The 25,046-nt window shown below is 38.3% G+C and overlaps 12 protein-coding genes and 3 non-coding genes across 15 annotated transcripts, besides 3 other annotated features; 6 read left to right on the top strand and 9 right to left on the bottom strand.

Moving 5' to 3' along the window:
• Nucleotides 1–245: 245 nt before the first annotated feature.
• Nucleotides 246–2,330, bottom strand: FAA3 (long-chain fatty acid-CoA ligase FAA3; the record flags this gene model as incomplete). Its single annotated transcript, NM_001179359.1, has 1 exon — nt 246–2,330. The coding sequence occupies one exon, from the start codon at nt 2,328–2,330 to the stop codon at nt 246–248; it is 2,085 nt and encodes a 694-aa protein (NP_012257.1).
• Nucleotides 2,331–4,776: 2,446 nt separating this feature from the next.
• Nucleotides 4,777–4,966: a long terminal repeat (Ty1 LTR).
• A 287-nt stretch (nt 4,967–5,253) lies between these two features.
• On the top strand, nt 5,254–5,325 carry YNCI0010C. The gene has a single exon. It is a non-coding gene; the product is annotated as a tRNA-Asp (tRNA).
• A 136-nt stretch (nt 5,326–5,461) lies between these two features.
• On the top strand, nt 5,462–6,008 carry EST3 (telomerase subunit EST3; the record flags this gene model as incomplete). The annotated part of the gene is given in 1 exon segment (NM_001184306.2): nt 5,462–6,008. Coding segments are annotated over 1 exon segment (546 nt in total).
• A 136-nt stretch (nt 6,009–6,144) lies between these two features.
• On the bottom strand, nt 6,145–6,792 carry DOT5 (thioredoxin peroxidase DOT5; the record flags this gene model as incomplete). The annotated part of the gene is made up of 1 exon (NM_001179360.3): nt 6,145–6,792. One exon carries the CDS (start codon nt 6,790–6,792, stop codon nt 6,145–6,147), a length of 648 nt encoding a protein of 215 aa, NP_012255.3.
• Nucleotides 6,793–7,137: 345 nt separating this feature from the next.
• Nucleotides 7,138–7,947, bottom strand: TIR3 (Tir3p; the record flags this gene model as incomplete). The annotated part of the gene is made up of 1 exon (NM_001179361.1): nt 7,138–7,947. One exon carries the CDS (start codon nt 7,945–7,947, stop codon nt 7,138–7,140), a length of 810 nt encoding a protein of 269 aa, NP_012254.1.
• A 374-nt stretch (nt 7,948–8,321) lies between these two features.
• On the bottom strand, nt 8,322–8,663 carry YIL012W (uncharacterized protein; the record flags this gene model as incomplete). The annotated part of the gene is made up of 1 exon (NM_001348845.1): nt 8,322–8,663. One exon carries the CDS (start codon nt 8,661–8,663, stop codon nt 8,322–8,324), a length of 342 nt encoding a protein of 113 aa, NP_001335785.1.
• Nucleotides 8,664–9,231: 568 nt separating this feature from the next.
• PDR11 (ATP-binding cassette multidrug transporter PDR11) lies at nt 9,232–13,467 on the top strand (the record flags this gene model as incomplete). The annotated part of the gene is made up of 1 exon (NM_001179363.1): nt 9,232–13,467. The coding sequence occupies one exon, from the start codon at nt 9,232–9,234 to the stop codon at nt 13,465–13,467; it is 4,236 nt and encodes a 1,411-aa protein (NP_012252.1).
• Nucleotides 13,468–13,678: 211 nt separating this feature from the next.
• Nucleotides 13,679–15,571, bottom strand: MNT3 (alpha-1,3-mannosyltransferase MNT3; the record flags this gene model as incomplete). Its single annotated transcript, NM_001179364.3, has 1 exon — nt 13,679–15,571. One exon carries the CDS (start codon nt 15,569–15,571, stop codon nt 13,679–13,681), a length of 1,893 nt encoding a protein of 630 aa, NP_012251.3.
• Nucleotides 15,572–15,853: 282 nt separating this feature from the next.
• On the bottom strand, nt 15,854–15,926 carry YNCI0009W. Its single transcript has one exon. It is a non-coding gene; the product is annotated as a tRNA-Thr (tRNA).
• Nucleotides 15,927–16,147: 221 nt separating this feature from the next.
• On the top strand, nt 16,148–16,462 carry YIL014C-A (uncharacterized protein; the record flags this gene model as incomplete). The annotated part of the gene is made up of 1 exon (NM_001181433.3): nt 16,148–16,462. One exon carries the CDS (start codon nt 16,148–16,150, stop codon nt 16,460–16,462), a length of 315 nt encoding a protein of 104 aa, NP_012250.3.
• A 47-nt stretch (nt 16,463–16,509) lies between these two features.
• Nucleotides 16,510–16,843: a long terminal repeat (Ty1 LTR).
• A 96-nt stretch (nt 16,844–16,939) lies between these two features.
• Nucleotides 16,940–17,283: a long terminal repeat (Ty3 LTR).
• Nucleotides 17,284–17,299: 16 nt separating this feature from the next.
• YNCI0008C lies at nt 17,300–17,371 on the top strand. Its single transcript has one exon. It is a non-coding gene; the product is annotated as a tRNA-Asp (tRNA).
• A 197-nt stretch (nt 17,372–17,568) lies between these two features.
• On the bottom strand, nt 17,569–19,332 carry BAR1 (aspartyl protease BAR1; the record flags this gene model as incomplete). Its single annotated transcript, NM_001179365.1, has 1 exon — nt 17,569–19,332. One exon carries the CDS (start codon nt 19,330–19,332, stop codon nt 17,569–17,571), a length of 1,764 nt encoding a protein of 587 aa, NP_012249.1.
• A 408-nt stretch (nt 19,333–19,740) lies between these two features.
• Nucleotides 19,741–20,220, bottom strand: SNL1 (Snl1p; the record flags this gene model as incomplete). Its single annotated transcript, NM_001179366.1, has 1 exon — nt 19,741–20,220. The coding sequence occupies one exon, from the start codon at nt 20,218–20,220 to the stop codon at nt 19,741–19,743; it is 480 nt and encodes a 159-aa protein (NP_012248.1).
• Nucleotides 20,221–20,708: 488 nt separating this feature from the next.
• Nucleotides 20,709–23,474, top strand: VID28 (glucose-induced degradation complex subunit VID28; the record flags this gene model as incomplete). The annotated part of the gene is made up of 1 exon (NM_001179367.3): nt 20,709–23,474. The coding sequence occupies one exon, from the start codon at nt 20,709–20,711 to the stop codon at nt 23,472–23,474; it is 2,766 nt and encodes a 921-aa protein (NP_012247.3).
• Nucleotides 23,475–23,741: 267 nt separating this feature from the next.
• RPL2B (60S ribosomal protein uL2 RPL2B) lies at nt 23,742–24,906 on the bottom strand (the record flags this gene model as incomplete). Its single annotated transcript, NM_001179368.1, has 2 exons — nt 23,742–24,502; nt 24,903–24,906. 2 exons carry the CDS (start codon nt 24,904–24,906, stop codon nt 23,742–23,744), a joined length of 765 nt encoding a protein of 254 aa, NP_012246.1.
• Between the last annotated feature and the right edge of the window lie 140 nt (nt 24,907–25,046).

Raw genomic sequence — 25,046 nt, 5'->3', positions numbered from 1 at the left:
CAAACTCAATAGCAAAATGTGATTTCATATCACGAAGTTTTTTATATTTTTTAATTATACAATTGTAATTTGTATTACGGAAATGAAACATGTTTGTATGTTATGTAGTATATCAATAATTGATTTACCGCATCTGTAAAAGAGAACCATTTATCACGCACATAGTTTTAGTATTCACTAATCGGTGCTCTATGGAAGTACGAGACACCGTGCATAGATGGAAGGGGAAGGTAATAAGCTTCTCTCTAAGAATTTTCTTTGTAAACCCTTTCGACTTCTGATTTAACAGCGGCTAAGATTTCTCTTCTCTTTAATTTTTGAGCAGATGTGACAAAGCCATTTTCAGGTGTCCATTCTTCATCAAAGAAAACAATACCACATAATAGTTCAATACCAACCAAACCTTGAGATTTGGCTGTTGCGATCATCTCTTTGAAAACAGCATTTCGTAATGCTTTGTCATGGATATAGTTTTCGATGTCTTCACCCTTTTTCATAATACGCAATTTGACAGCAAATTTAGATAGGGGTCCTGGGTTGGGTACCACAATACCCACCGGTTTAACCCTACTTTCATCGGCATAAACACAGATATTTTTCACATAGGAGTTTGACCTGTAAACAGATTCTAACTTTTCTAATGCAATATATTCACCATTTAGGGTTTTAACCAAATTCTTTCTTCTATCAATAATTTTAAGTTGTCCCTTGGGAGTCCATTCAACAATATCACCAGTACGAAACCATCCATCGTAAGTGAAAGAGACCGCCGTTTCTATTGGATTCTTATAATATTCAGAACAGACCGGCGCACCCTTTAGAAGCAATTCACCTTGATTGTTTTTTGCATAATAACCTAGGTCCTTAACATCCACCAATTTGGCAGTGACCGATCCAACAAGATCACCAACTATACCATATTCGAAATGATCAGGCTCCAAAACACAAGCATTCGCAACTGTTTCAGTAAGGCCGTAACCGATAATCATAGGACACAGGACGATAGAAAAGAATTTCTGAGCATCAATACTGATCGCAGACCCACCGTTCATAATATACTTAAGATGACCACCGGTGGCTTGTCTGACTTTCTTGAAGACCATACGACTTAAAAACCCGGTGCATGGTACACTCTTTTCTTTCATACTATAGGCAGACCAAAAAATCTTTTGGAGTACGGGAGTTAAATCGCTGATCTTTTCCAAAATAGCTTTTCTCACAGTTTCCCAAACGGCAGCCACACCGATCATAATAGTAGGCTTAAACTCAACCAGGTCACCCTTACAATTACGAGTCGAAGTATTAGTCAAAGTCTTAACACTACCGTACCCAAGAATACCGTTCCAGTAAAAGGCTTCGAATTCAAAGACCAGTTCAAAAATATGAGCCAATGGCAAGAACGACAAAACACGGTCTGTAGAGCCGATCCATCCAAAGACGTTGTGACCTACACCAGCGATACCCGAAACAATATTATAATGAGTCAATACTACACCTTTTGGTGCACTGATCGAGCCCGAGGTGTACATGATACAAGCCAAATCTTTTGGCTCAGGTGGATGAAGTTTGACCTCATCTTTACTTTTTTTACCTATCTTGACAACTTCTTCAAAACTATAAATTTTTATGTCTGGCCTAACTTCTCTGATCTTATTAATGGCATCCTTAGCAGCCTTGTAAAGTTTGCCGTTTTGTCTTCTGTCATTGGGGTCGATAGGTTCGTTATGGATAAGAAATTTGATATCTTTAGCAGATTGCAAAGGCACTATCATTTTAGCCAATAATTGATTATCAGTGAAAATAGCAGCAGACTCGGTTTCAACCATGGAGTGAATCAAACCGCTCTCACCCAAAGTATCATACGCGGTTACTACGGGGATACCCTGGGATATGCAACCAAGGAAAATCTTCATCCATTTATGGGAAGTAGATGCGAAGATGTGGAATTTGTGTTCTCCATTGGGCTTGATGCCTATTTTTGCCAGCCCACGGCCCATATCGTGCATCACCCAGATCAGTTCCTGGTAGGTCATCATTTTATATGGTGACATTTCATAATACAGCCATGTCTTTTCTATAGATTTATCCTTGCCGTCTACCTTTCTCACAATGGTTTTCTTTGTCTCATGAATCTCGATGACATCTCTCCAAGCCATACCATCTCGTTTTCCACCCTTGTTGAAACACTCTAGGGCAAATTCATACAGCGTAGATGCTGACGAGTTCAATGGTCTAATTAAGGGCCGCTTCTTGACTCTAACATTTCTCCTAGGGGCAGTCTCGTGCTCATTAGCAGCTTTACCGACTGCGACAGAGTGTTGTTCGGACATTGATGTATGCTCATGTCAGCTTCAGGAAGAGAGGGAAAGTGATAAAGTGTTAATACGCTAGTCTCGCTTTTATGCATGCAGAAAGCAAATAGCAAAAAAAAAAAAAAAAAAAAAAAAAGAGGAAGAATGTCAGTTATGTTGCGGGTTAAGTCTATTTCGATTGGAGTTCGGGGAAAGATCGTTTAGAGAACTGAAATATATGGTTTTGCAACTTCGCTCGATGCTGTCGTGCGAGAATCTAAGAGAGAAACAGAATAGCCAAGGCTTCTGCCACTTTTAACTTTAAAGCTTTGAGATAACGAAAAGTTCACTCGATGTTCTTTTTTTTTAGGATTTTCGATTGTCGGTTCTGTAATTGATGTTGTGCTTGGTTAGTTTGGGTCGGCCATTTCATCTGTAGCCTTAAGCTTCTGCATTACTTTCAGTGGCCGTAGAAAGCTTTTACCTGAAAAAGTATATTACCAAAAACTGCTGGTATCATGCGTCTGAAATCTCCAAAATTTCGCCTTGACAAAGACCGTAGCCTATTTTTACGCTTTCCGATTCTTGACGAAAGGCACAACTATGAATTTTACTTCGTAAGTTTCTGACACTCAGAGGTCGCAATAATCACTTGGGTGCAATACGCTAGGTAGGACCTCTAGCGAAAGAAAAAGTGGTCCAATAAAGATTTCTCTTTCGTATCTTCATTCCGACAAGTGGTTAGCTGTAGTGATAAAAGTGGTCATAGCATTCCAGTTTCCAAACGGGGACAAAAATCTGATGGGTGGTTGCTTCGCTTGCTATACGTTAGTTAAGGTATCATTAATGTCATTATTTTTGTTTTTTATCCTGGTTTAGTTATCTGTAATGGTGGGATCACTAAAATGCAAAGGAAATTCCAGATATAAAAAAAATTTCTTGTCTTATTTATTTAGTTTACGTACCCTTCCAAATGGGTGCTTGCCTGTAAACAATGATGGTTCGTTCCGGTAAACTTTTGGCGCTCTATTGTTGAGCTATTTCTAATATTTTGTTGGGCGTTTGATATTATATGATGATTTAGTCTGGGCGTTGGCGTCAGCGCCTTAGATGTAGTGTTTTCAAAGCAGAGCTGCAGTGAAGAAAGAAAAAAAAAATGCTTATTATGGCATAGTACATCGTTAGGGGAGAGTAAAAACAATCATCTACGATGGTCCGGGTATTTAACGAAATCTGAGCAGAACCCTTTTAAGGGCGTCGGTCGTTCCTTGGATAGATCATGCTATGTATAGAATCATCTTAAGGGTTAAGTTATTCGTTTGTTTACCTCTTTCCTTCCATCGGGATTACTAAGATCTCAAGATTCTTTAAAGGCGCTGATTTGATCTTAAATCGGACTTTACTGGTACCTGACATGTCCTTTTCTTGCTAGTCACCGTTTATTCTTAATCAAGAATGTCACCAATTTTCTGCGATAATCCAAAACAAAAAAGCGTTTAGCGTAGCTTTTTGGAGGCTTCCGTTTTCTGATGAAAGTGATACTGTTGGCTAGAAAGAGCATGCTAAGAATCCTCCCATCGGGAGCCCTCCGAAGGGAATTAATGGCCTTGTATTGTCTTTAAATACGTCTGTGTTCGGTCCATAGATTATCTATTATTCATTATTTCACTACGCCTTCAAATCCTTGTGCTTTAGTTCCCCTAAAAATGATAGCCTTTGATTTCATTTTTTCACTCCGATTATTTTACGTCATGACCTAAAGGCCATGAATTATAACAAAACAGGTGATAACCGTGATCCTGTTATGCTAATGATCGAAGCGCTCCTGCCCCAGGACTGCGTATAATGCCTGTAATTTTTCAAGGAAAAGAGTGGTCCAAAACTATAACATAAGTTGAGTTCGTCACCAACCGTCCCTCGACGTGTTGATAGTGAGGATCATCAAATATACAAGGACCTCGTTACCTCCTTATATAGACGATGACTCGCGTGCCAAATAGAATTGACATCATCCCAGAAAATAAATTTGTTACGTAAGACAAAGAAATAAAATAAACGATAGATTTTTTGCAGAGGTCAGGGGATTTCTTCAATTGAATAAGGGCTTTTAAGCCGTCTCCTCTCTTTGATATTTTTTTTGTTTTCCTTTAGCACTTCGTGATGAATTTTTTGATGGGAGGGATGAAACAGGCAAAAATTACACTAGCATGAAAATAACGGCACGTTCCATGCTTCAAAGACAAAGGTTTGAACTTGGGCCAAATTGTGAGCAGCTGTTTTGAATTAATCAAACAGCTCATGGTTTTTCAGTTCTTTATGTTCGAACTGGGTTGTGGTCCATATCATGCCTCGCCTGCAACTTACGCATTAACCTTCATCACGGTATAGCGGAGGCAAAGATATATAACTTGCAAATTATTGAAAAACGAACATGAAAAGTAGTAGAAAAATCAGCTAATAGAATCTATCAGATTAGGCATATCCATTTTAAAATGAAAATTTATTTACGTATATCGACTAGTATTCATACTACTAGCATGTTACCATATATGCTATAAAAAGATGACAGAAAGATTGAGATGTACCCATCAGATTTAATGAATGCTCAAATGCAAGTATTGGTAATGTATAGGATAATGAAACATATAAAAAGAAAAAGAAATTACAATATTATTATGAGGAAATATCGTTTCCCTTTTGTGGATATATTTCCAAGGTAAACTTCCGCTAATTTTGTATGCCTATTACTATAGCCTTCAACAGCAACGGTATCCAACAGTTTTACAAAACTTACGAATTTCTCAATAGTTGTGTGAGTACTAGTCGACGGATGATAGTTGGTACTTATTTCAACAAATGATACGTTTTAAACTGCTAGTTATCAACACTTTTCTACCAGATTCTCATTATATTTTAAAAAAACATATACTATACAAATAAACGAAATTTTCATAGAAACAAATCCGTGATAGTTTAATGGTCAGAATGGGCGCTTGTCGCGTGCCAGATCGGGGTTCAATTCCCCGTCGCGGAGATTTTTTTACCATAACTGATGACTACAGTTGGTGAAACGGTAGCGAGTAAATATGAAACTAGACAGCAAAAGTTGACCATAGATAATGAATTAAAAGCTGTAAATCCTGGGTACAAATCGGGATAACAAGTAAACAATGCCGAAAGTAATTCTGGAGTCTCATTCAAAGCCAACAGACTCAGTTTTTCTACAACCATGGATAAAGGCATTAATTGAAGACAACTCGGAGCATGATCAATATCATCCCTCTGGCCATGTAATTCCTAGCTTGACCAAGCAGGACTTAGCGCTACCGCATATGAGCCCGACAATTTTAACCAATCCGTGCCATTTCGCCAAAATTACAAAATTTTATAACGTTTGCGACTACAAGGTATACGCATCGATAAGAGATTCCTCACACCAAATACTTAGTTGAGTTTTCCCAAGAGTGTGTATCTAATTTTGAAAGGACTCATAATTGCAGGATCACATCTGAGACGACCAATTGCTTAATGATCATTGGCGATGCTGACTTAGTCTACGTAACAAATTCTCGAGCAATGTCTCACTTCAAAATTTGCCTAAGCAACATTTCGTCCAAAGAAATAGTGCCCGTTCTCAATGTAAACCAGGCCACGATATTTGATATTGATCAAGTCGGATCGTTAAGTACTTTCCCATTTGTATATAAATATTTATGACCTTCTGCAGGCTCGATATTTTATAAGTGTGAGAGAGTTAGAATATCTTCGTTTATCTACATATATAAAGGGAAGGGTTTGGAATATTTTACCGATAAGTACTCCTCTAGAGAAACAAAAAGGGGGTTATTAAACTTCATTCTTCTTTAAACTTTTCAGCGACTTCTAAAACCTCCTTTTTGGCGTCATTTACACTAACTTCTGGTGATATCTTAACTCTTTTGAATTTTAACTTCCCATCAACAAAAATGAAATGCGATCTAATAGAACCAGAAAGTGGCGTTTTTTTGGCTCCTAGCAACCCAATAAACTCTCTCTTTGGATCGCTTAGTAAATGATATGGCAAATTTTGTTTACTCTGAAACTTTTTCTGGGATGTCACAGAATCTGCACTCAGTCCAAAGACAGCAGCATATTTCTTGAGTTCCTGGTAATTGTCACGAAATCCACAGGCCTGTCTAGTACAACCAGGCGTGCTTGCCCTGGGATACACAAAAAACACCACAACTCTGTTATTTTCGGTGATTTTCTTCAAGGAGATAGAGTCATTATCTTCATTTAAAAGACTCAAATCAGGAATAGGATCGCCTATCTCTAATTCGTTAACATCAGATGACCTATTTGCCTCTTGAACTACTGCTTGATTAGCGTTATGTTTAGGACCCGTCTTGATTTTCTTCTTAGGCACTTCCGGTGTCGAAATAGGGGCCAGTTTGGACTCTTCCTCTTCCAACATTCTTTTGGATATTGCAATCCTGGTTGATCTACGTAGTGCTTCACCCATTCTATTAAGGAACTTTAATATTACCTGTATAAAGCTCGTAGTATTACTTCATCCAGTGGATGTAATAACAATGATATTTCTCTTCCCTTTTCTATATCTTTTTTTTCTCGACGGCTGCTACATGGCACAGCCGTCTGTGGATTTCATGCTCTTGCTCGAACATTCCTTTTTTTAATGTACAGCCAAGTGTACATTACAAGAGTAAAGAAAAAAGTGTGAAGAGAAAGCAAATTAAGTTTGTATTATCTAGGAGACAGTATATTAAAATAGGATACTAATATTCAAAAAGTGTATATTTGTTTTTTTACATATAACATTTTATAATTTATCATTAATAAGTGACAATCATAAGAGCATAGCAGCGGCACCGGCAATAGCGGCACCAACACCAGCGGAGAAGAAGCCCATGTCCATAGCTGCACCAGCGTTCTTGGAGGTAGCAGAGGAGGAGCTATTAGTAGATTTTTCTGCAGAAGAGGAGGCCTTTGCAGAAGAGGAAGCTGCAGAAGAGGCCTTGGAAGAAGCAGATGAAGCAGCAGATGAAGCAGCAGAAGAGCCAGAAGACTTGGCAGAGCTAGAAGACTTAGCAGCTTCAGAAGCAGAAGAGGAGGCAGCAGAAGAAGATTCTGAAGCAGAGGAAGAAGCAGCTGAAGAGGATTCAGAAGCAGAAGAGGAGGCAGCTGAAGAGGATTCAGAAGCAGAAGAAGAAGCAGCTGAAGAGGATTCAGAAGCAGAAGAAGCGTCTGAGGAAGCAGTGGCAGATTCGGAACCAGATTCGGAAACGGTTTGACCTAAGGAGGTAATACTGATACCCGCGCTTTGTAAAGCAGCGATGATTTCAGGTTCCAGTCTAGAAGAGTACCAAGGCACTTGAACCATGGCAGTGGTGATTTGAGCAAAGTCCATTTCGGTGAAATAACTGGTGTAGGAATCATCAGTAGCAGTGGTCATATGTTGGTAAACATCCAAAACACCAGATGGTAGGGTAAAGTCTGGATTATTCATTGCCAAGGACATATATTGTTCCAAATTGGCCTTGACATCAGCCAAAATAGCGTCAAATTCGACGATTTCATATTGTCCAACTTCAGCAGAAACCAATTGAGTGGAGGCAGCGGCAACAGCTAATAAGGCAGCGATTTTAGTGAAAGACATTGTTGTGTGTGGGCGGTTGAACAATTGGATCTGGGGAACACTAAAAAGAAAAAATCAAACAACCAGCAAGAAAATCTGCAGTAGAGAAAGGAAGAGGAGACGAAACGCTTATACTCTCCACCAAAGAATATATGTATATATATATTCATATGTACGTATACTGCCTTCTCAGACGGAAATCTGCAATCCATTCTAGGGCCTTCTAAAAAAAAGCCTACAGAAATCATGGTAAACAGGAACAATGGGTCGCCTTAAGGCACGCATATCTAAGAAACGTGTGCAGAAGCGGTAGGGTACACGTTCCTATCGTTCCATTTGGAGTCTACACACGTTTCCAACCTCTGCCTTCAGTCACAGTTTCTGAGTAACCTCGCTTACAAAAGAAATTTTTTTTCCCGCAAGGCGAAGTACGCCTCGTATAAGGCCAATGTCTCGTATGGGTGATGTAGGGCAGAAGCCAATGTCTCGTTCAAATGAAATAATGAGCTAATTAGGCTCCAAGTTTTACCACCTATCTGACGATTCTCTCTCTGCGTATAAGAAAAATGTTGAAAAAGCAACATTTTGCGCCAGGAAAAAAGCCCAATCATGGAAGTGGTGCAATACACATTCCAACTTACACACCGAGATTCTCCTGTCGTTATATTTCCACTTTGACGCCCCTTTATGCATCTTACTAATATTAGCTGTTCGAAGTACAGCTTACCTAGGCACATGTACTTTATCTCTCGAATTTTCCTGCTCAGTTTCTCCTACTCAAGTCTCTCCTAGTCTCTAAGGGAAGGCACCGTCTAGGACAGTGCCGGGCATCCTTTATGCAAGGGATATCCCCCCGCAGCCTTCTCCGTCCGTTTTCGTTTAGGCACTTCGCACAGAATTCACCGCAGAGAAGCGCCACATAGACGGCCACTTTTGTTTCCTACAACTTCCACTCTATCGTTTGGGGCCCGTGCCTTCGACTTTTACTCCATTGTGCTGCGGTTTTTGTTTGGCCTCGAACTTTTCCTGTCTGCGGATCTCCTGGTTTGGAAACAAGCTTTCCTCCATAGGCAAAATGGATACTACGGTACGAAGTATTTTCCGCAGATCCTGCTCTCACCTATATAAAACAACATACAACATCGTAAAGCTCTCTGCTCTTTTAGCTATTAATAGTATTATCACACACTTAAACCCTTTTCTCATTAGTTCGTAAACGGGTTGGTAAAAAGAACTTGCATACTGTAGCAAAAAAATTCACAACTAAACACGATAGAGTAAAATTAGAGAAGCAACGCCTCGCGGATGTCTCTTTCCAAATATTTTAATCCAATTCCTGACGCTTCAGTCACCTTTGATGGGGCTACCGTTCAATTGGAAGAATCCCTCGGTGCTGTTCAGAACGATGAAGAGTCCGCATCGGAATTCAAAAACGTAGGCCATTTAGAAATTAGTGATATCACTTTTCGTGCTAATGAAGGTGAAGTCGTCTTAGTACTGGGAAACCCAACATCAGCGCTCTTCAAAGGTCTATTCCATGGTCACAAGCATCTGAAATACTCGCCTGAAGGGTCTATTAGATTCAAAGACAATGAGTACAAACAGTTTGCTTCCAAATGCCCCCATCAGATCATTTATAATAACGAACAAGATATTCACTTCCCGTATCTGACGGTGGAGCAAACCATTGATTTTGCGTTGAGTTGTAAGTTTCACATTCCCAAGCAAGAGCGTATTGAAATGAGAGACGAGTTATTAAAAGAGTTCGGACTGTCGCACGTAAAGAAGACGTATGTGGGTAATGACTACGTTCGTGGTGTTTCTGGAGGTGAAAGGAAACGTATCTCCATTATAGAAACGTTTATTGCCAATGGGTCTGTTTACTTATGGGACAACTCGACGAAGGGTTTGGACTCTGCCACCGCCCTAGAATTTCTTTCCATTACCCAAAAGATGGCAAAAGCTACAAGATCGGTGAATTTTGTTAAAATTTCTCAAGCAAGCGACAAAATTGTCAGCAAGTTTGACAAGATTCTTATGTTAGGTGATTCCTTCCAGGTGTTTTACGGAACCATGGAGGAGTGTTTAACCCATTTTCATGACACCTTACAGATAAAAAAAAACCCTAACGATTGTATTATTGAATATTTAACATCAATCTTAAATTTTAAGTTCAAGGAAACGTCTAATTCCATTGTTGGTCTTGACACTCCATCTGTTGTTTCTGAAGAAAATCAAGCTTTAAACATCAATAATGAAACAGATTTGCATACATTATGGATTCAGTCTCCATACTATAAACACTGGAAGGCCATCACTTCAAAAACAGTGCAAGAATGCACCAGAAAAGATGTTAATCCGGATGATATCTCCCCCATTTTTAGTATTCCGCTAAAGACGCAACTGAAAACGTGCACTGTAAGAGCTTTCGAAAGAATCATTGGTGACAGAAACTACTTGATTTCTCAATTTGTTTCTGTTGTGGTGCAGTCTTTGGTTATTGGGTCCCTTTTTTATAACATTCCCCTGACAACAATTGGTTCGTTTTCTAGAGGATCTTTAACTTTCTTTTCCATCCTATTCTTTACATTTCTTTCTCTCGCCGACATGCCTGCTTCCTTTCAAAGGCAACCCGTCGTTCGTAAACATGTCCAGCTCCATTTTTATTATAATTGGGTGGAAACTTTAGCAACAAATTTTTTCGATTGCTGCTCTAAATTTATACTGGTGGTTATTTTTACAATCATACTTTACTTTTTGGCCCATTTACAGTACAATGCAGCTAGGTTTTTCATCTTTTTGCTTTTCCTTTCCGTCTATAATTTTTGCATGGTGTCACTATTTGCATTAACTGCTTTGATCGCTCCAACTCTATCAATGGCAAACCTATTGGCCGGTATCTTACTGTTAGCCATTGCCATGTACGCGTCCTATGTTATTTATATGAAAGATATGCATCCATGGTTCATATGGATTGCATATTTGAATCCTGCTATGTTTGCCATGGAAGCCATTTTGAGTAACGAATTGTTTAACCTGAAACTAGACTGTCATGAAAGTATTATTCCCAGAGGTGAATATTATGACAATATTTCATTCAGTCATAAAGCTTGTGCCTGGCAAGGCGCTACCCTAGGTAACGATTACGTCAGAGGCCGTGATTATTTAAAAAGTGGATTGAAATACACTTACCATCACGTGTGGAGAAATTTCGGTATTATCATTGGGTTTCTGTGTTTCTTCCTATTTTGCTCTTTACTAGCAGCGGAATATATCACGCCTCTGTTTACTAGAGAAAATTTATTGCGCTGGAATAACTATCTCAAAAGATACTGTCCCTTTCTGAATAGCCAAAAAAAGAATAATAAAAGCGCTATTACCAACAACGATGGCGTATGTACTCCCAAGACCCCGATAGCCAATTTTTCCACTTCATCCTCTTCTGTTCCATCAGTCTCGCATCAATACGATACTGATTACAATATTAAACATCCAGATGAAACTGTTAACAATCATACTAAGGAATCCGTAGCTATGGAAACGCAAAAGCACGTCATCTCCTGGAAAAATATCAATTATACCATTGGAGACAAAAAATTGATCAACGACGCTTCTGGATATATAAGTTCCGGATTAACTGCCCTAATGGGTGAATCTGGTGCTGGTAAGACAACTTTGTTGAATGTCTTGTCTCAAAGGACCGAAAGCGGGGTTGTTACCGGTGAATTATTAATCGATGGACAGCCCTTAACGAATATTGATGCATTCAGAAGAAGTATAGGGTTCGTTCAACAGCAAGATGTTCATTTAGAGCTCTTAACTGTGAGAGAGTCTTTGGAAATTTCCTGCGTCCTAAGAGGTGATGGGGATAGAGACTATTTAGGAGTTGTTAGCAACCTATTAAGATTGCCTTCGGAAAAACTGGTTGCTGATTTATCTCCAACTCAAAGAAAATTATTATCTATTGGTGTTGAATTGGTCACTAAGCCTTCTCTGTTGTTATTCCTAGATGAACCTACTTCAGGGCTAGACGCCGAAGCAGCTTTAACCATCGTGCAATTTCTGAAAAAGCTTTCGATGCAAGGTCAGGCTATCTTATGTACTATTCATCAGCCTAGCAAAAGTGTCATCAGCTATTTTGATAACATCTATTTACTAAAAAGAGGTGGTGAGTGTGTCTATTTTGGTTCATTACCTAATGCCTGTGACTATTTTGTAGCTCACGATAGACGCCTAACATTTGACAGAGAAATGGATAATCCGGCTGATTTCGTTATTGACGTTGTTGGTAGCGGAAGTACAAATATTCCAATGGATGATGCAGAGAAGCCAACCTCAAGCAAAATTGATGAGCCAGTATCTTACCATAAGCAATCTGATTCAATTAACTGGGCAGAACTCTGGCAATCCTCTCCAGAAAAAGTGCGGGTTGCTGATGATTTGCTTTTATTAGAAGAAGAAGCCCGGAAATCTGGTGTTGATTTCACTACGTCCGTATGGAGTCCGCCTTCGTATATGGAACAAATAAAGTTAATCACAAAGAGACAGTACATTTGTACCAAGAGAGACATGACCTATGTTTTCGCTAAATATGCTTTGAATGCTGGCGCTGGACTATTCATTGGATTTTCATTTTGGAGGACAAAGCATAATATCAACGGTCTGCAAGATGCTATTTTCTTGTGCTTCATGATGCTTTGTGTTTCCTCCCCTTTGATCAATCAGGTTCAAGATAAGGCTTTGCAATCTAAAGAAGTATATATCGCCAGGGAAGCGAGATCTAATACTTATCATTGGACCGTTCTTTTGATTGCTCAAACTATTGTTGAATTACCATTAGCCATTTCCAGTTCTACCTTATTTTTCCTGTGTTGCTACTTCTGTTGCGGTTTCGAAACCTCTGCCCGTGTAGCTGGTGTCTTTTACTTGAATTATATTTTATTTTCCATGTATTATTTGTCATTTGGGTTGTGGCTTCTATATTCTGCCCCCGATTTACAAACTGCCGCTGTCTTTGTTGCCTTCCTCTATAGTTTCACAGCTTCATTCTGTGGCGTTATGCAACCATACTCGTTATTCCCAAGATTTTGGACATTCATGTACAGGGTTTCACCATACACGTATTTCATTGAAACTTTCGTAAGCTTACTTCTCCATGACAGAGAAGTAAACTGCTCGACAAGTGAAATGGTACCAAGCCAACCTGTAATGGGTCAAACCTGCGGTCAGTTTATGAAACCCTTTATTGATGAATTTGGTGGGAAACTGCACATCAATAACACATACACCGTCTGCGCCTACTGCATGTACACTGTTGGGGATGACTTCCTTGCTCAAGAAAATATGAGTTATCATCACAGATGGAGAAATTTTGGTTTTGAATGGGTTTTCGTTTGCTTTAACATTGCCGCCATGTTTGTGGGCTTCTACCTAACCTACATCAAAAAAATTTGGCCTTCTGTGATTGATGGTATAAAGAAGTGTATCCCATCAATGAGGCGGTCCAAAACATCTCATAATCCAAACGAACAAAGCGTATAATCAGTGAATAGCGTTCCGTTAGAAAACATTCAAAATTACCTAATACTATTCAACAGTTCTTGTTCCTCATCCGGCTGCCTTCTGCTTTAAACTAATTGTTAATTTATTCCCAAATCATATTCTAAATTAATCTATAATCATTTTTCGGATTATATATGCTCCATACTTAATAAATATTAATACTCTCATTTCCTTTTCACTTTTTTTTTTCTCAATTAGCATTCCAGGTTCGAGAAATATCATTGATATATCGTAATTCCTTTTCAGTAAACGTGATTAGACGACCTTCGTCAAGTTCAGAGTTTGTGTGTCCGTCACCCGTAGCATATGCACAATACATATAATTAGAACATTCCTTGATTTGCATCCATGGATGAACAGAAACGTCAGGAACGATTAGTCCCTCTACGTTCAACGAAGCATCATATATCCTTTTTAATTTTGAAATGTCCCCATATCTACTCTTAAAATACTCTGGCTCTCTTCCAAAGTCATCTTCAGCACTGTTCGAAATTTTACAAGTCTTCAGTCCACCGTTTACCCATAGTAATCGATTTTTGGAGTCACTGTGTGCAATCTGCGTAGAACAAATGTAGTACATCCCGCTTTTATGTCCGTCATCATTTTCAGGCTCTTCATTAACAGGTCCAATAATACTGCCATCAACGGGATTGATAGAATAATCCTGGCCAGCATATAATTGCCCCAACCAGAATATTTCCTTGTCACCATACACACACCTCTGCAATTTTCCATCCAAATTTAACATAAAAGACATCAACAATCCATTTAATTTCTCAAGTTTATTGACTACAACCAAACCACTATCAACATGATGGAGTCGTAATTTTTTGAAAAAATTGTAATACACAGATGCTTCTTCTGAGGTTTCGGAAGAAAACGGTAATGACGAATCAAAAACTAACCTACTTCCAATAAATCTGCGTTCTTGTGCAGAGGGTTCCACTTCATTTAACATTTCGATGCAGTATTGGAAAGTTTGCTCGTTTTCCATAACCCTATCCTTGAACAAAAGTATCCCGCTCTCCCTGTAAGAAGGAGAGTCGAAAAAGTAATCAGACCCTACAAACGGTACTACGTCTGCATCCAACAAAATGTATTCTTCAAATGTGTTGAACAAAGTGGCGACCCATTTATTCTGAAAAAAAGAAATGTATGTATTAGCAAAATTAGTGTCAAGCACTGTCGAGCAGTCTACTAAGTAGACCCTTTGTTCCGTTTCTTTAGCGGTCTCAGAAATTTTAGCAATAGACTCTGCTGATAGTTCATTTCCCGTGGATACTATTTGGAATGGTAATTCGTTTTTTGAAAATTCCATCACTTTCAACTGTTTCAAAAATAAAGGAACATCCTTTTCAGCAATAGTTAAAACAAAACCTCTTCCTTTGCTCAACCTATTCCAGTTGGACCAAAAGTTACCATTAAAGTTTGATGATTCCATATCAACCTCGGGTGCCGGAACTGCCTCTCCAGTTGTCATGTCTGTGATAATAGGCCACATTACAGTTTTGGATTCCTCGTTAATTTTCTTCAGAAATGGAAACATTCTGTTTTGCAAATCATGAGGATTTACGGTTGAATTTGCAAATATTGCAGTAGGATCTAATTGACCAGATAAAAAGCAATAATCATAAGATCTTAATCTTTCCCCTAACAATGAGGCCAACGTGTTATCTACACCATCAACATTATAAAATTTTGCAGTTTGCGCATTGTCCCAGTCGGGATCAATCTTGTATAGTACTTCAAAAATGTAACGGCACTTGTCACTCTTCGCTATTTCATTATTTCCTAATTGCCTCAACAATACACGTTCTTTGTGAGAACTTCTACTCAAAAAGGGCAAAAAGTAGGCAGATAATCTGTTCATTAAGTTTTCGGATCTCACTTGGTGTTGTCGTTTTTCAATCCAATTGAATGCAGATGATTCAACAGCTGTCCTCTCGCTTGCATGGTTGTTTAATTTATTGGATGATGTAACATTCCGACTGGCAGAGAAAATGAGATAAGAAAAGAATAAAGAGAGCAGCAGTGTTACTAATCGTTTTAAGATTAGTCTTCTGGATTTTAATGATTTAAGCATGCTTAGGGAAATAGTTTTAGTAGACTGTCTTTAATTCCTTAACACCCCTCCTCGTACTCATGTGATGGAGAAAGGAATTTGATCAGTTCCAGAGGCACAATTTAAGTACTAAGACAAACAATGATACCAAATTAAAGAGTAGATTATTGCCACTTTTTGCGTGTAAATCAGAATAATTCCTCTTCAAAATTTTTTTAGACGAGATCATTAAGGTAATTTGCATTGTCGATACTTCTTCATTCTTCCGTATTTGAAAAAGATTCTCTTTCAAAGAAAAAAAATTGCTTCCAATCGGATTTGAACCGATGATCTCCACATTACTAGTGTGGCGCCTTACCAACTTGGCCATAGAAGCTCGTATTTTACGGTAGATGAGATTATCGCATAAAGGATATCATTTAAAATGTGGTTGCAAACAGCTTCCAAACATTTACTCGACTGCTTCTTACAAGTAGCTATGCACAAATTATGTACTATTTTAATGAGACAACAGAGCTAAAGGCAGAAAGTAGAAAAAAGTTCAAAAATTGAAGTTTAAGGCCTGTTTTATTTAACAGTCTGTTTTTCTGAAAAGAAATGGACATTGACATGAACTATCCCAGTATAACTACTTTGATGAGTAATGAATCAGCAAACTTATTGATTATTTGGGGGAATGCCACGCCTGATATTAGCTATCTATCTTATACAACTAACCCAATGTTAGGTGACTATGTTTTAAATGTGTCCGCTATAAATGGCTGCACGGAGGAATTAATAGCAACTCATCTAGTGCCAACTTTGGAGAATGCAACCCAGTGGGTTTATGATGCGGGGGAGTACTGGGACAATTATTCCTTTACTGATGAAAGTACCCCTCTGCCAGGACTTTCCTGGCCATTTAATGAATAATTAGATAATTGTTGGAATTCCGTTGTTAGTAAAGGCTATATAATATTTGAGAAATGGGTGAATTTTGAGATAATTGTTGGGGGTTCCATTGTTGATAAATGCTTATAATATTATGTATACAGAATATACTGAAAGTTCTCCTCGAGGACATAGGAATCCTCAAAGTGGAATTTATATTTTTACATACTAATATTACGATTGTTCCTCATTCCGTTTTATATGTTTCGTTATCCTATTACATTATCAATTTTTGTATTTCAGCTTCCTCTAACCTCGATGACAGCTTCTCATAAGTTATGTCATCATCTTAACAACGTATATGATAATATATTGATAGTATAACTATTAGTTGATAGAAAATAGTGGATTTTTATTCCAACATTCCGACACAACAAAGTCTTTCTTCAACAAGGTCCTTATTTCAGATGACAGATTTTACTGTACATAAAATACAAAGGATAAGTGAAATGAAAAAATTGTTGTATTACGGGCTCGAGTAATACCGGGGTGTCTTGACAATCTTATTATTATTAACAGTCTTAGGGAAGTAACGAGCTGTCAAAACGGATTATCAGCTTAATTCACGGGATGTTACTTATCTTATATATTGTATAGAATATGAATCATACTAAATGGTGAAAGCGCGGAATCTTGGATCTAAACTAATTGTTCAGGCATTTATACGTTTGGTTAGTTCAGCTAGGGGAGGCCGGGTTTTATCTCATGTTGTTCGTTTTGTTATAAGGTTGTTTCATATGTGTTTTACGGACGTTTAGGATGACGTATTGTCATATTGACGTATCGCATTTTGAGATACAACAATATCACATCTAATATTCCGTGATAGTTTAATGGTCAGAATGGGCGCTTGTCGCGTGCCAGATCGGGGTTCAATTCCCCGTCGCGGAGATTTTTTTAGCATTTATTCAATGAATAATGTGCTACTTGTTCAAAATTGTGATGGCTGCATAATATTACTATTTTGTTTTATATATCCCAATGATATCAGTAAAACTCCCCTTGTTTTTTTATTATGCTTTCCATGTATTAAAAATGACTATATATTTGATATTTATATGCTATAAAGAAATTGTACTCCAGATTTCTTAATATGTTGGTTTACAGACATTTATTAAGACTGTAGAATACTTCGTGACAGTTTCTGTTATGACTGTCTTATGAGTAGGCCGATATTTAGTTTCATGTACAAACGTTTGGTTAAACGTAGAATGCTCTGCTACACTTGGATCGCTGGTAGTTTGAGATTTCGAATGTTCGAACTCTTTGTCTATTGAATTCGAAGTGGGAAGCGAGACACTGCCCGAATTTGCCATAGTCGAGGATAATTCTAATTTAGTTTCATTTGAGGTTTGTGTGACAGCGCCTGTACTTTGATGCATAGCACTATTTTGAGTAGGCTTACTTAAGACAGTAGTTGATCTAGTGCCTGGCATCTTCGTAGAGCAGTTGCGACTTTGTACGTTGGTTTCTGCAATAAGCGAAGAGGCTGTCGATGATTGAAGAAAAGGCCTACTCTTGCAGCCTGTAGATGAATAAATGTCAGAGGTGACTGTAAATGGTTCATTGGTGGACCAGGGTTCAGCTGTAGCAATTTTGGCACCTGAAATAGACCCATCTGTTTGAATATTTACTAGCTTTTTCGAAACTTCGCTTGCGTTCCAATTTGCCTGTGCTAAAGATATCTTATAATTATCGAGATCGAATACGACGTATGCAGAGGACAGGAACACATCACCCAGAACCATCGAATCGTTTGTTGGCTGGACCGCAAACCCACAATAGCTGCCTTCTGTCTCGGGACTTAAAATCAAACTAGACAGTGGAACACTTATTTGCAAATCGCCGAAATCAAAATTGTATTCCACGTCACCTACAGATACTGGACAGTCTAATATATATATACCTTCCTCTTCACTATAGGACGCATTTACAAAAGAAGCCATTTTATCTGCTATGACCTTGGGCGCATTCAATAGCGAGGTTCCTGAGTCCAACAAAACTGGATACTTGGTCGTCGTAAACGTTTCATGTTCACAACTACTTTTGTTTTGGGCACCTAATCCTTGTATAGTCATTGCTAAAGTTGCAGGAGCGTCGACTATTGTGGGATATTCATTTACCATAGGGAAAGTGAACAAATCACCAGAAAACTTTGATTCATCAATGGCACCAAAAACAATCGAACCAGTACCTGAATCAGGTGAGTTTAAGAACAGCGAATACGCGACCACATCGATTATTTTTTCACTTTTTAAAATCTGAGGAAAATTAGGATAATATTCATTAGGAGCACCTTCATAGCCCTTAACGGACTCTCTTCTAGGAAACCCAATTCCAAGAACACCACTAACGGGTGTCGTAGCATACTTGGCAACTCCGAACTGGATATTGGGGATGTCAATTCCATTAATTGATACAGTTTCCGTCCCCCAACTACCGTCAGCAAATGTTCCGTCAGCATATGTGATGTAAAACCTACCATTTTCCAGATATTGGTAGGTGGAAGATCTATGCTCATTATAAGTACTCATAGACCTGCAATCAATTGAAGGCTTAACTTCTTCGCCATTATAAGTTGCGTTTGAATAGGATGACGTATTTGAATTTGGTAAGCAGAAGGGATTGCTAGAATCCATAACCCAAAAATCGGCAGATCCGGTATCAAACAACACTGTCAGACTTTGGGACGGTGTACCTATATCTAAGGTTGTTGCGTAATACATCTCCTCTTCGTGTTGTAAAAGGAATTCTAAGTGACCAGTGCCATCGTTTGTTAAAGCAGTAATGGTGTTAATAATCGCGAAACTCGCCAAAATAAGTTTCAAACAAAGATGATTAATTGCAGACATTATATGACCCTTCTAGACACTCTTTTTATTTTGGTATGATTTTAGGCGATACGAACCACTAGAATTAAATCACGCGAAGATCATTAAAGAATTCATCATGACAAGGCTCGACGTGCTTTCTCTTCACTTTTATACTGTTATCAAAAAACACACACATTCAATAACTATAATGTGGTGTGTTTCAGAATAGCTGGCTGTGTATACATGTTATTGTCGCTATTATGTGACACTCGCCATGTAATTTCCTTTTACGGTAATTACATGCCATGTTTCAGCATGATGTCGGAGGTAGAAAAACAGGGACAACGCATCTCTAATATAATAAATGCAACAAATGTGTACCGTACCGGAATGAGTGCAGCCTATGAATTCGGCAAGAGCCGTTATCTATAAACTAAAAATACAAACTTATTTAAGAGAGTCCAAACTTTTTAACATAGCCTGAATTTCCTTTATGACGCCTTTCCTTTTTTCCTTCAACGGCCTTCTTAAGGACTCATCCACGTTAATCAAATCGATACTGTCTAACTCAATCAGCAACTTCAAAAGCATTTCGTTGCAATAGTTACGCTCGTAGATGTCCTTTTCATCTTCCACATCAAATCTGTTTATTAGATCCTTGCTACGACCTTCCAACTCGTTGCCGTATCTCAACGACACATTGTCAATTTGTTCTTCTAGAGTCAGAGGAACCGGCGCTTTTTCAAACTGATTCTTACCTTTCTTGTTCTTTTTAGAAGCCCTCTTTTTACTGCTTTTTCCCTTGCTGCCATTGGGTCTTCTGATTGTAACCAAAAATACAACAGCAATCACGGCCAAGAGGACGTACGTCGAGGTACTTGTTTTGCTCAGCTTGCTCTTCCAATGTTCCATTGCGTTGTGCGACATTACGGAAACGTACAATTGCCCTTCTGGTGCTATTTTTTCACCAACAAACAGGATTGAAACCAGCACTACAGAGCTGATTCCATCTTTTTTTCTACTGGTTATGTCAGTTCGCGATATTTTTTTTCAATATCGACCAAATGATAGTAAAGGCAAATTGAATTAGATGAGCACAAGTCTTCCATTTAAAAACCCCTCTAGCTATGGCTCTCCTTCAAGTCCATATGCGCTCTTGAAAAAGCATGCTTGCCGATTGAATTGCAGGTAGCATAAATGGTTTTGCTTGTGTATGAAGCTTTTGACCTTATATTCGTCATCCGTTATAAGTGATTAGACTGAAGGGGCGCGAACTAAACTAATTAGATTATAATACGTTTTATAGGGATATCACTACAAACTGCGGCCTAAGAGGATGATCTTCATGGCGGAAACTTGCAGTTTTCCTGTATCATTGCCCTCGTGTTAGATTGGTGATATATTACAGTTACACTATGACGGTGGCTTATTCCCTAGAGAATCTCAAAAAGATTAGTAATTCCCTGGTGGGAGACCAGTTGGCTAAGGTAGATTACTTTTTGGCTCCAAAGTGCCAGATTTTTCAATGTTTGTTGTCCATTGAGCAAAGTGACGGTGTAGAGTTAAAAAATGCGAAATTAGATCTGCTATATACCCTTTTACATCTAGAACCGCAACAAAGGGATATAGTAGGCACATATTACTTTGATATTGTGTCCGCAATCTATAAGTCCATGAGTTTGGCAAGCAGTTTTACTAAAAATAATTCTTCGACAAACTATAAGTACATAAAGCTTCTAAATTTGTGTGCAGGAGTTTATCCAAATTGCGGATTCCCAGACTTGCAATACCTCCAGAACGGGTTCATCCAGTTAGTCAACCATAAATTTTTGAGGAGCAAATGTAAAATTGATGAGGTGGTCACGATTATTGAATTATTGAAGTTGTTTTTACTTGTGGACGAGAAAAATTGCAGCGACTTCAACAAGAGCAAGTTTATGGAGGAAGAGAGAGAAGTGACAGAAACTTCACACTACCAAGATTTTAAAATGGCAGAATCCCTTGAACACATAATAGTTAAAATATCATCGAAGTACTTGGACCAAATAAGCCTCAAGTATATAGTGAGGCTAAAAGTATCCAGGCCAGCGTCACCATCCAGCGTCAAGAACGATCCGTTTGACAATAAAGGGGTCGACTGCACCCGTGCCATACCTAAAAAAATCAATATCTCAAACATGTATGATTCTAGTTTACTCTCATTGGCACTCCTTCTATATCTAAGATATCATTATATGATACCGGGTGATAGGAAACTGCGGAATGATGCGACGTTCAAGATGTTCGTTCTGGGTCTTTTGAAGAGTAATGACGTTAACATTAGGTGCGTGGCCCTGAAGTTTTTGTTACAACCGTACTTTACAGAGGATAAGAAATGGGAAGATACGCGTACACTCGAGAAAATACTACCCTATTTAGTTAAGTCATTTAATTATGACCCGTTGCCTTGGTGGTTTGATCCATTCGATATGCTGGATTCATTGATTGTGTTGTATAATGAAATTACTCCAATGAATAATCCTGTGCTCACCACGCTAGCTCATACAAACGTTATATTTTGCATTCTATCCCGTTTTGCGCAGTGTCTTTCTCTACCACAACACAATGAAGCTACTTTGAAAACAACTACAAAATTCATTAAAATATGTGCGTCATTTGCAGCATCGGACGAAAAATACCGTCTTTTACTGTTGAATGACACATTGTTGTTGAATCATTTAGAATACGGGTTGGAATCCCACATTACTTTGATACAGGATTTTATATCTTTGAAAGATGAGATAAAGGAAACAACTACGGAAAGTCATTCTATGTGTTTACCCCCAATATATGATCACGATTTCGTGGCAGCTTGGTTACTATTGTTGAAATCATTCTCGAGAAGTGTTTCAGCGCTTAGGACGACGTTGAAGAGAAATAAAATTGCACAGCTGCTTTTACAGATACTAAGTAAAACATATACGTTGACCAAGGAATGCTATTTTGCTGGACAAGATTTTATGAAACCGGAAATTATGATTATGGGCATTACTCTGGGTAGTATTTGTAACTTCGTGGTGGAGTTCTCTAATTTACAGTCATTTATGCTGAGAAACGGTATAATCGATATAATTGAAAAGATGTTAACAGATCCATTGTTTAACTCAAAAAAAGCCTGGGACGATAATGAAGATGAAAGAAGGATTGCATTGCAAGGCATACCTGTGCATGAAGTGAAGGCAAACTCTTTATGGGTACTAAGGCATCTAATGTACAATTGCCAGAATGAAGAGAAGTTTCAGCTTTTGGCCAAAATCCCGATGAATTTAATTTTGGATTTTATTAATGATCCATGTTGGGCAGTACAAGCCCAATGTTTTCAGTTGCTCAGAAATTTGACTTGTAATTCAAGGAAAATTGTAAATATTCTTTTGGAAAAATTTAAAGATGTAGAATACAAGATCGATCCTCAAACAGGTAATAAAATTAGCATCGGCTCAACGTATCTTTTCGAATTTCTTGCAAAGAAGATGAGGCTTTTAAATCCATTAGACACTCAACAAAAGAAAGCAATGGAAGGCATCCTATATATTATCGTGAATCTAGCGGCAGTCAATGAGAATAAAAAGCAGCTAGTCATCGAACAAGACGAAATATTGAACATTATGAGTGAAATATTGGTAGAAACAACGACTGATAGTTCAAGTAATGGTAATGACAGCAATCTGAAATTGGCATGCCTCTGGGTACTCAATAACTTACTTTGGAATTCATCAGTTTCACATTATACCCAATATGCAATTGAAAATGGTCTGGAACCAGGGCATTCACCAAGTGATTCAGAAAACCCTCAATCTACGGTGACAATCGGGTATAATGAATCAGTGGCTGGTGGATATTCTAGGGGGAAATACTACGATGAGCCAGATGGCGATGATAGCAGTAGCAATGCGAATGATGATGAAGATGACGATAATGATGAGGGTGATGATGAAGGCGATGAGTTCGTTCGCACCCCGGCTGCAAAAGGTAGTACATCAAATGTACAAGTAACACGTGCCACGGTGGAAAGATGTAGAAAACTCGTGGAGGTAGGATTATACGATCTGGTTAGAAAAAATATTACAGACGAATCATTATCTGTCAGGGAAAAGGCCAGAACGTTACTATATCACATGGACCTGCTTTTGAAAGTTAAATGAATGCACAGAACTCGTAGTATTTCCTACAATTAATTTATGCTATAGTTTTTTAAATAGTATTTTCGCAGAAGAATCCATAACTGCAAGCTTACGTTTAACTAAAATTTCTGTGATAGGAAGTAGCTGGCTGAATTTATTCTCATGTCAAAGAAAAAAAAGTATGCATAGAAATATCACTTTATAAGGAACGTTTCGGATTAAATTATATAATATTTAAGAAAATTGATAAAATAATATGACAGAAGGAAGAAACCAAAATTAAAAAGATTAATCTTGGGTCTTTTGAGAACCACGTAGTAAACCGGTTCTTCTGGCAGCAATCAAACCAGCCTTTTGACCAGAAACGGCACCTCTAGAGATAGTAGAAGCCTTACCAATATGTTGATGGTTACCACCACCGTGAGGGTGATCAACTGGATTCATGGCAACACCACGGGTCTTTGGCCAAGAGTTTCTCTTCAATCTGTACTTGTGGAAAGCACGACCAGCCTTCAACAATGGTTTGTCAACTCTACCACCACCGGCAATGACACCGATGACACCTCTGGCGTCAGAAGAGATAACCTTCTTGGCACCGGATGGTAATCTGACTCTGGTTTTGTTTTCATCTGGGTTGTGACCAATGATGATAACGTAGTTACCAGAAGCTCTGGCTAGGGCACCTCTGTCACCTGGCTTTTCTTCAACGTTGGAGACAATGGTACCTTCTGGGACAGAACCCAATGGCAAGACGTTACCGACGTTCAAAGAAGCCTTTTTACCAGCGTAAATGAATTGACCAGTGTGAACACCTTCGTTAGCAATGAAGATTTCTTCACGTAATCTGTACTTGTATGGGTCACGGAAAACAACCTTGGCCAATGGAGCACCTCTACCGGAGTCGTGGACAATTTGCTTAACGATACCACGGATGTAACCATGACGTTCAGCATAGTCCAAAGTTCTCAACTTGGCAGCACCTTGTCTTAATCTGGTGTGAGAGGTGAAGATAGAACCAGCACCCTTTCTTTGGTTACGAATAACTCTACCTGTTTAAATGAGGAAAAAAATTCTCGATCCTGTTAGTAAATATTTCTCGAAAGTTTTTTCATTATCAAAATATGGCAAAGTAAAAGGCCGCATTCAAAGCGACAGAACCCTGTTGTCATGATACAAAATAGTAGGAAAGGCTTATTCTCATACTTTGATAGCCAACGTCATTCATAAGTGTAATATGTCAATTTCAATAAGTCCCGATATAGCATTTAAAAGACCCTGATAGTAATCGTTTCGAAGACGAACATCAAAAAAGCTTTCTTGTCCGCTGCTATGTTGCCTTGTAATATGCAGAAGGATACTGAAAATAAAATGTACCGATTCAAAACATCTAAGTCATAGAGGAATCCTTCATAACATTTGCCATAATTATGCGATATAATAAAAACATACCCATTGTTCAATAACTTTGTGGTTTCTTGGTGAGTTTATGACAAATAGTAGATTTATCAATAGTAACTCAATCTTTTAAAATATGTATATCTACTTTTGTCAAGTATGAAAGATTATTGAAACCTGTAGCATGCACAGCATAGT

This window comes from Saccharomyces cerevisiae, chromosome IX, assembly GCF_000146045.2.
Source record: "Saccharomyces cerevisiae S288C chromosome IX, complete sequence".
NCBI lineage: Eukaryota > Fungi > Ascomycota > Saccharomycetes > Saccharomycetales > Saccharomycetaceae > Saccharomyces > Saccharomyces cerevisiae.
Note: the sequence above shows the minus strand (reverse complement) of the source record. Positions and strands in the feature narration are given on the sequence as shown.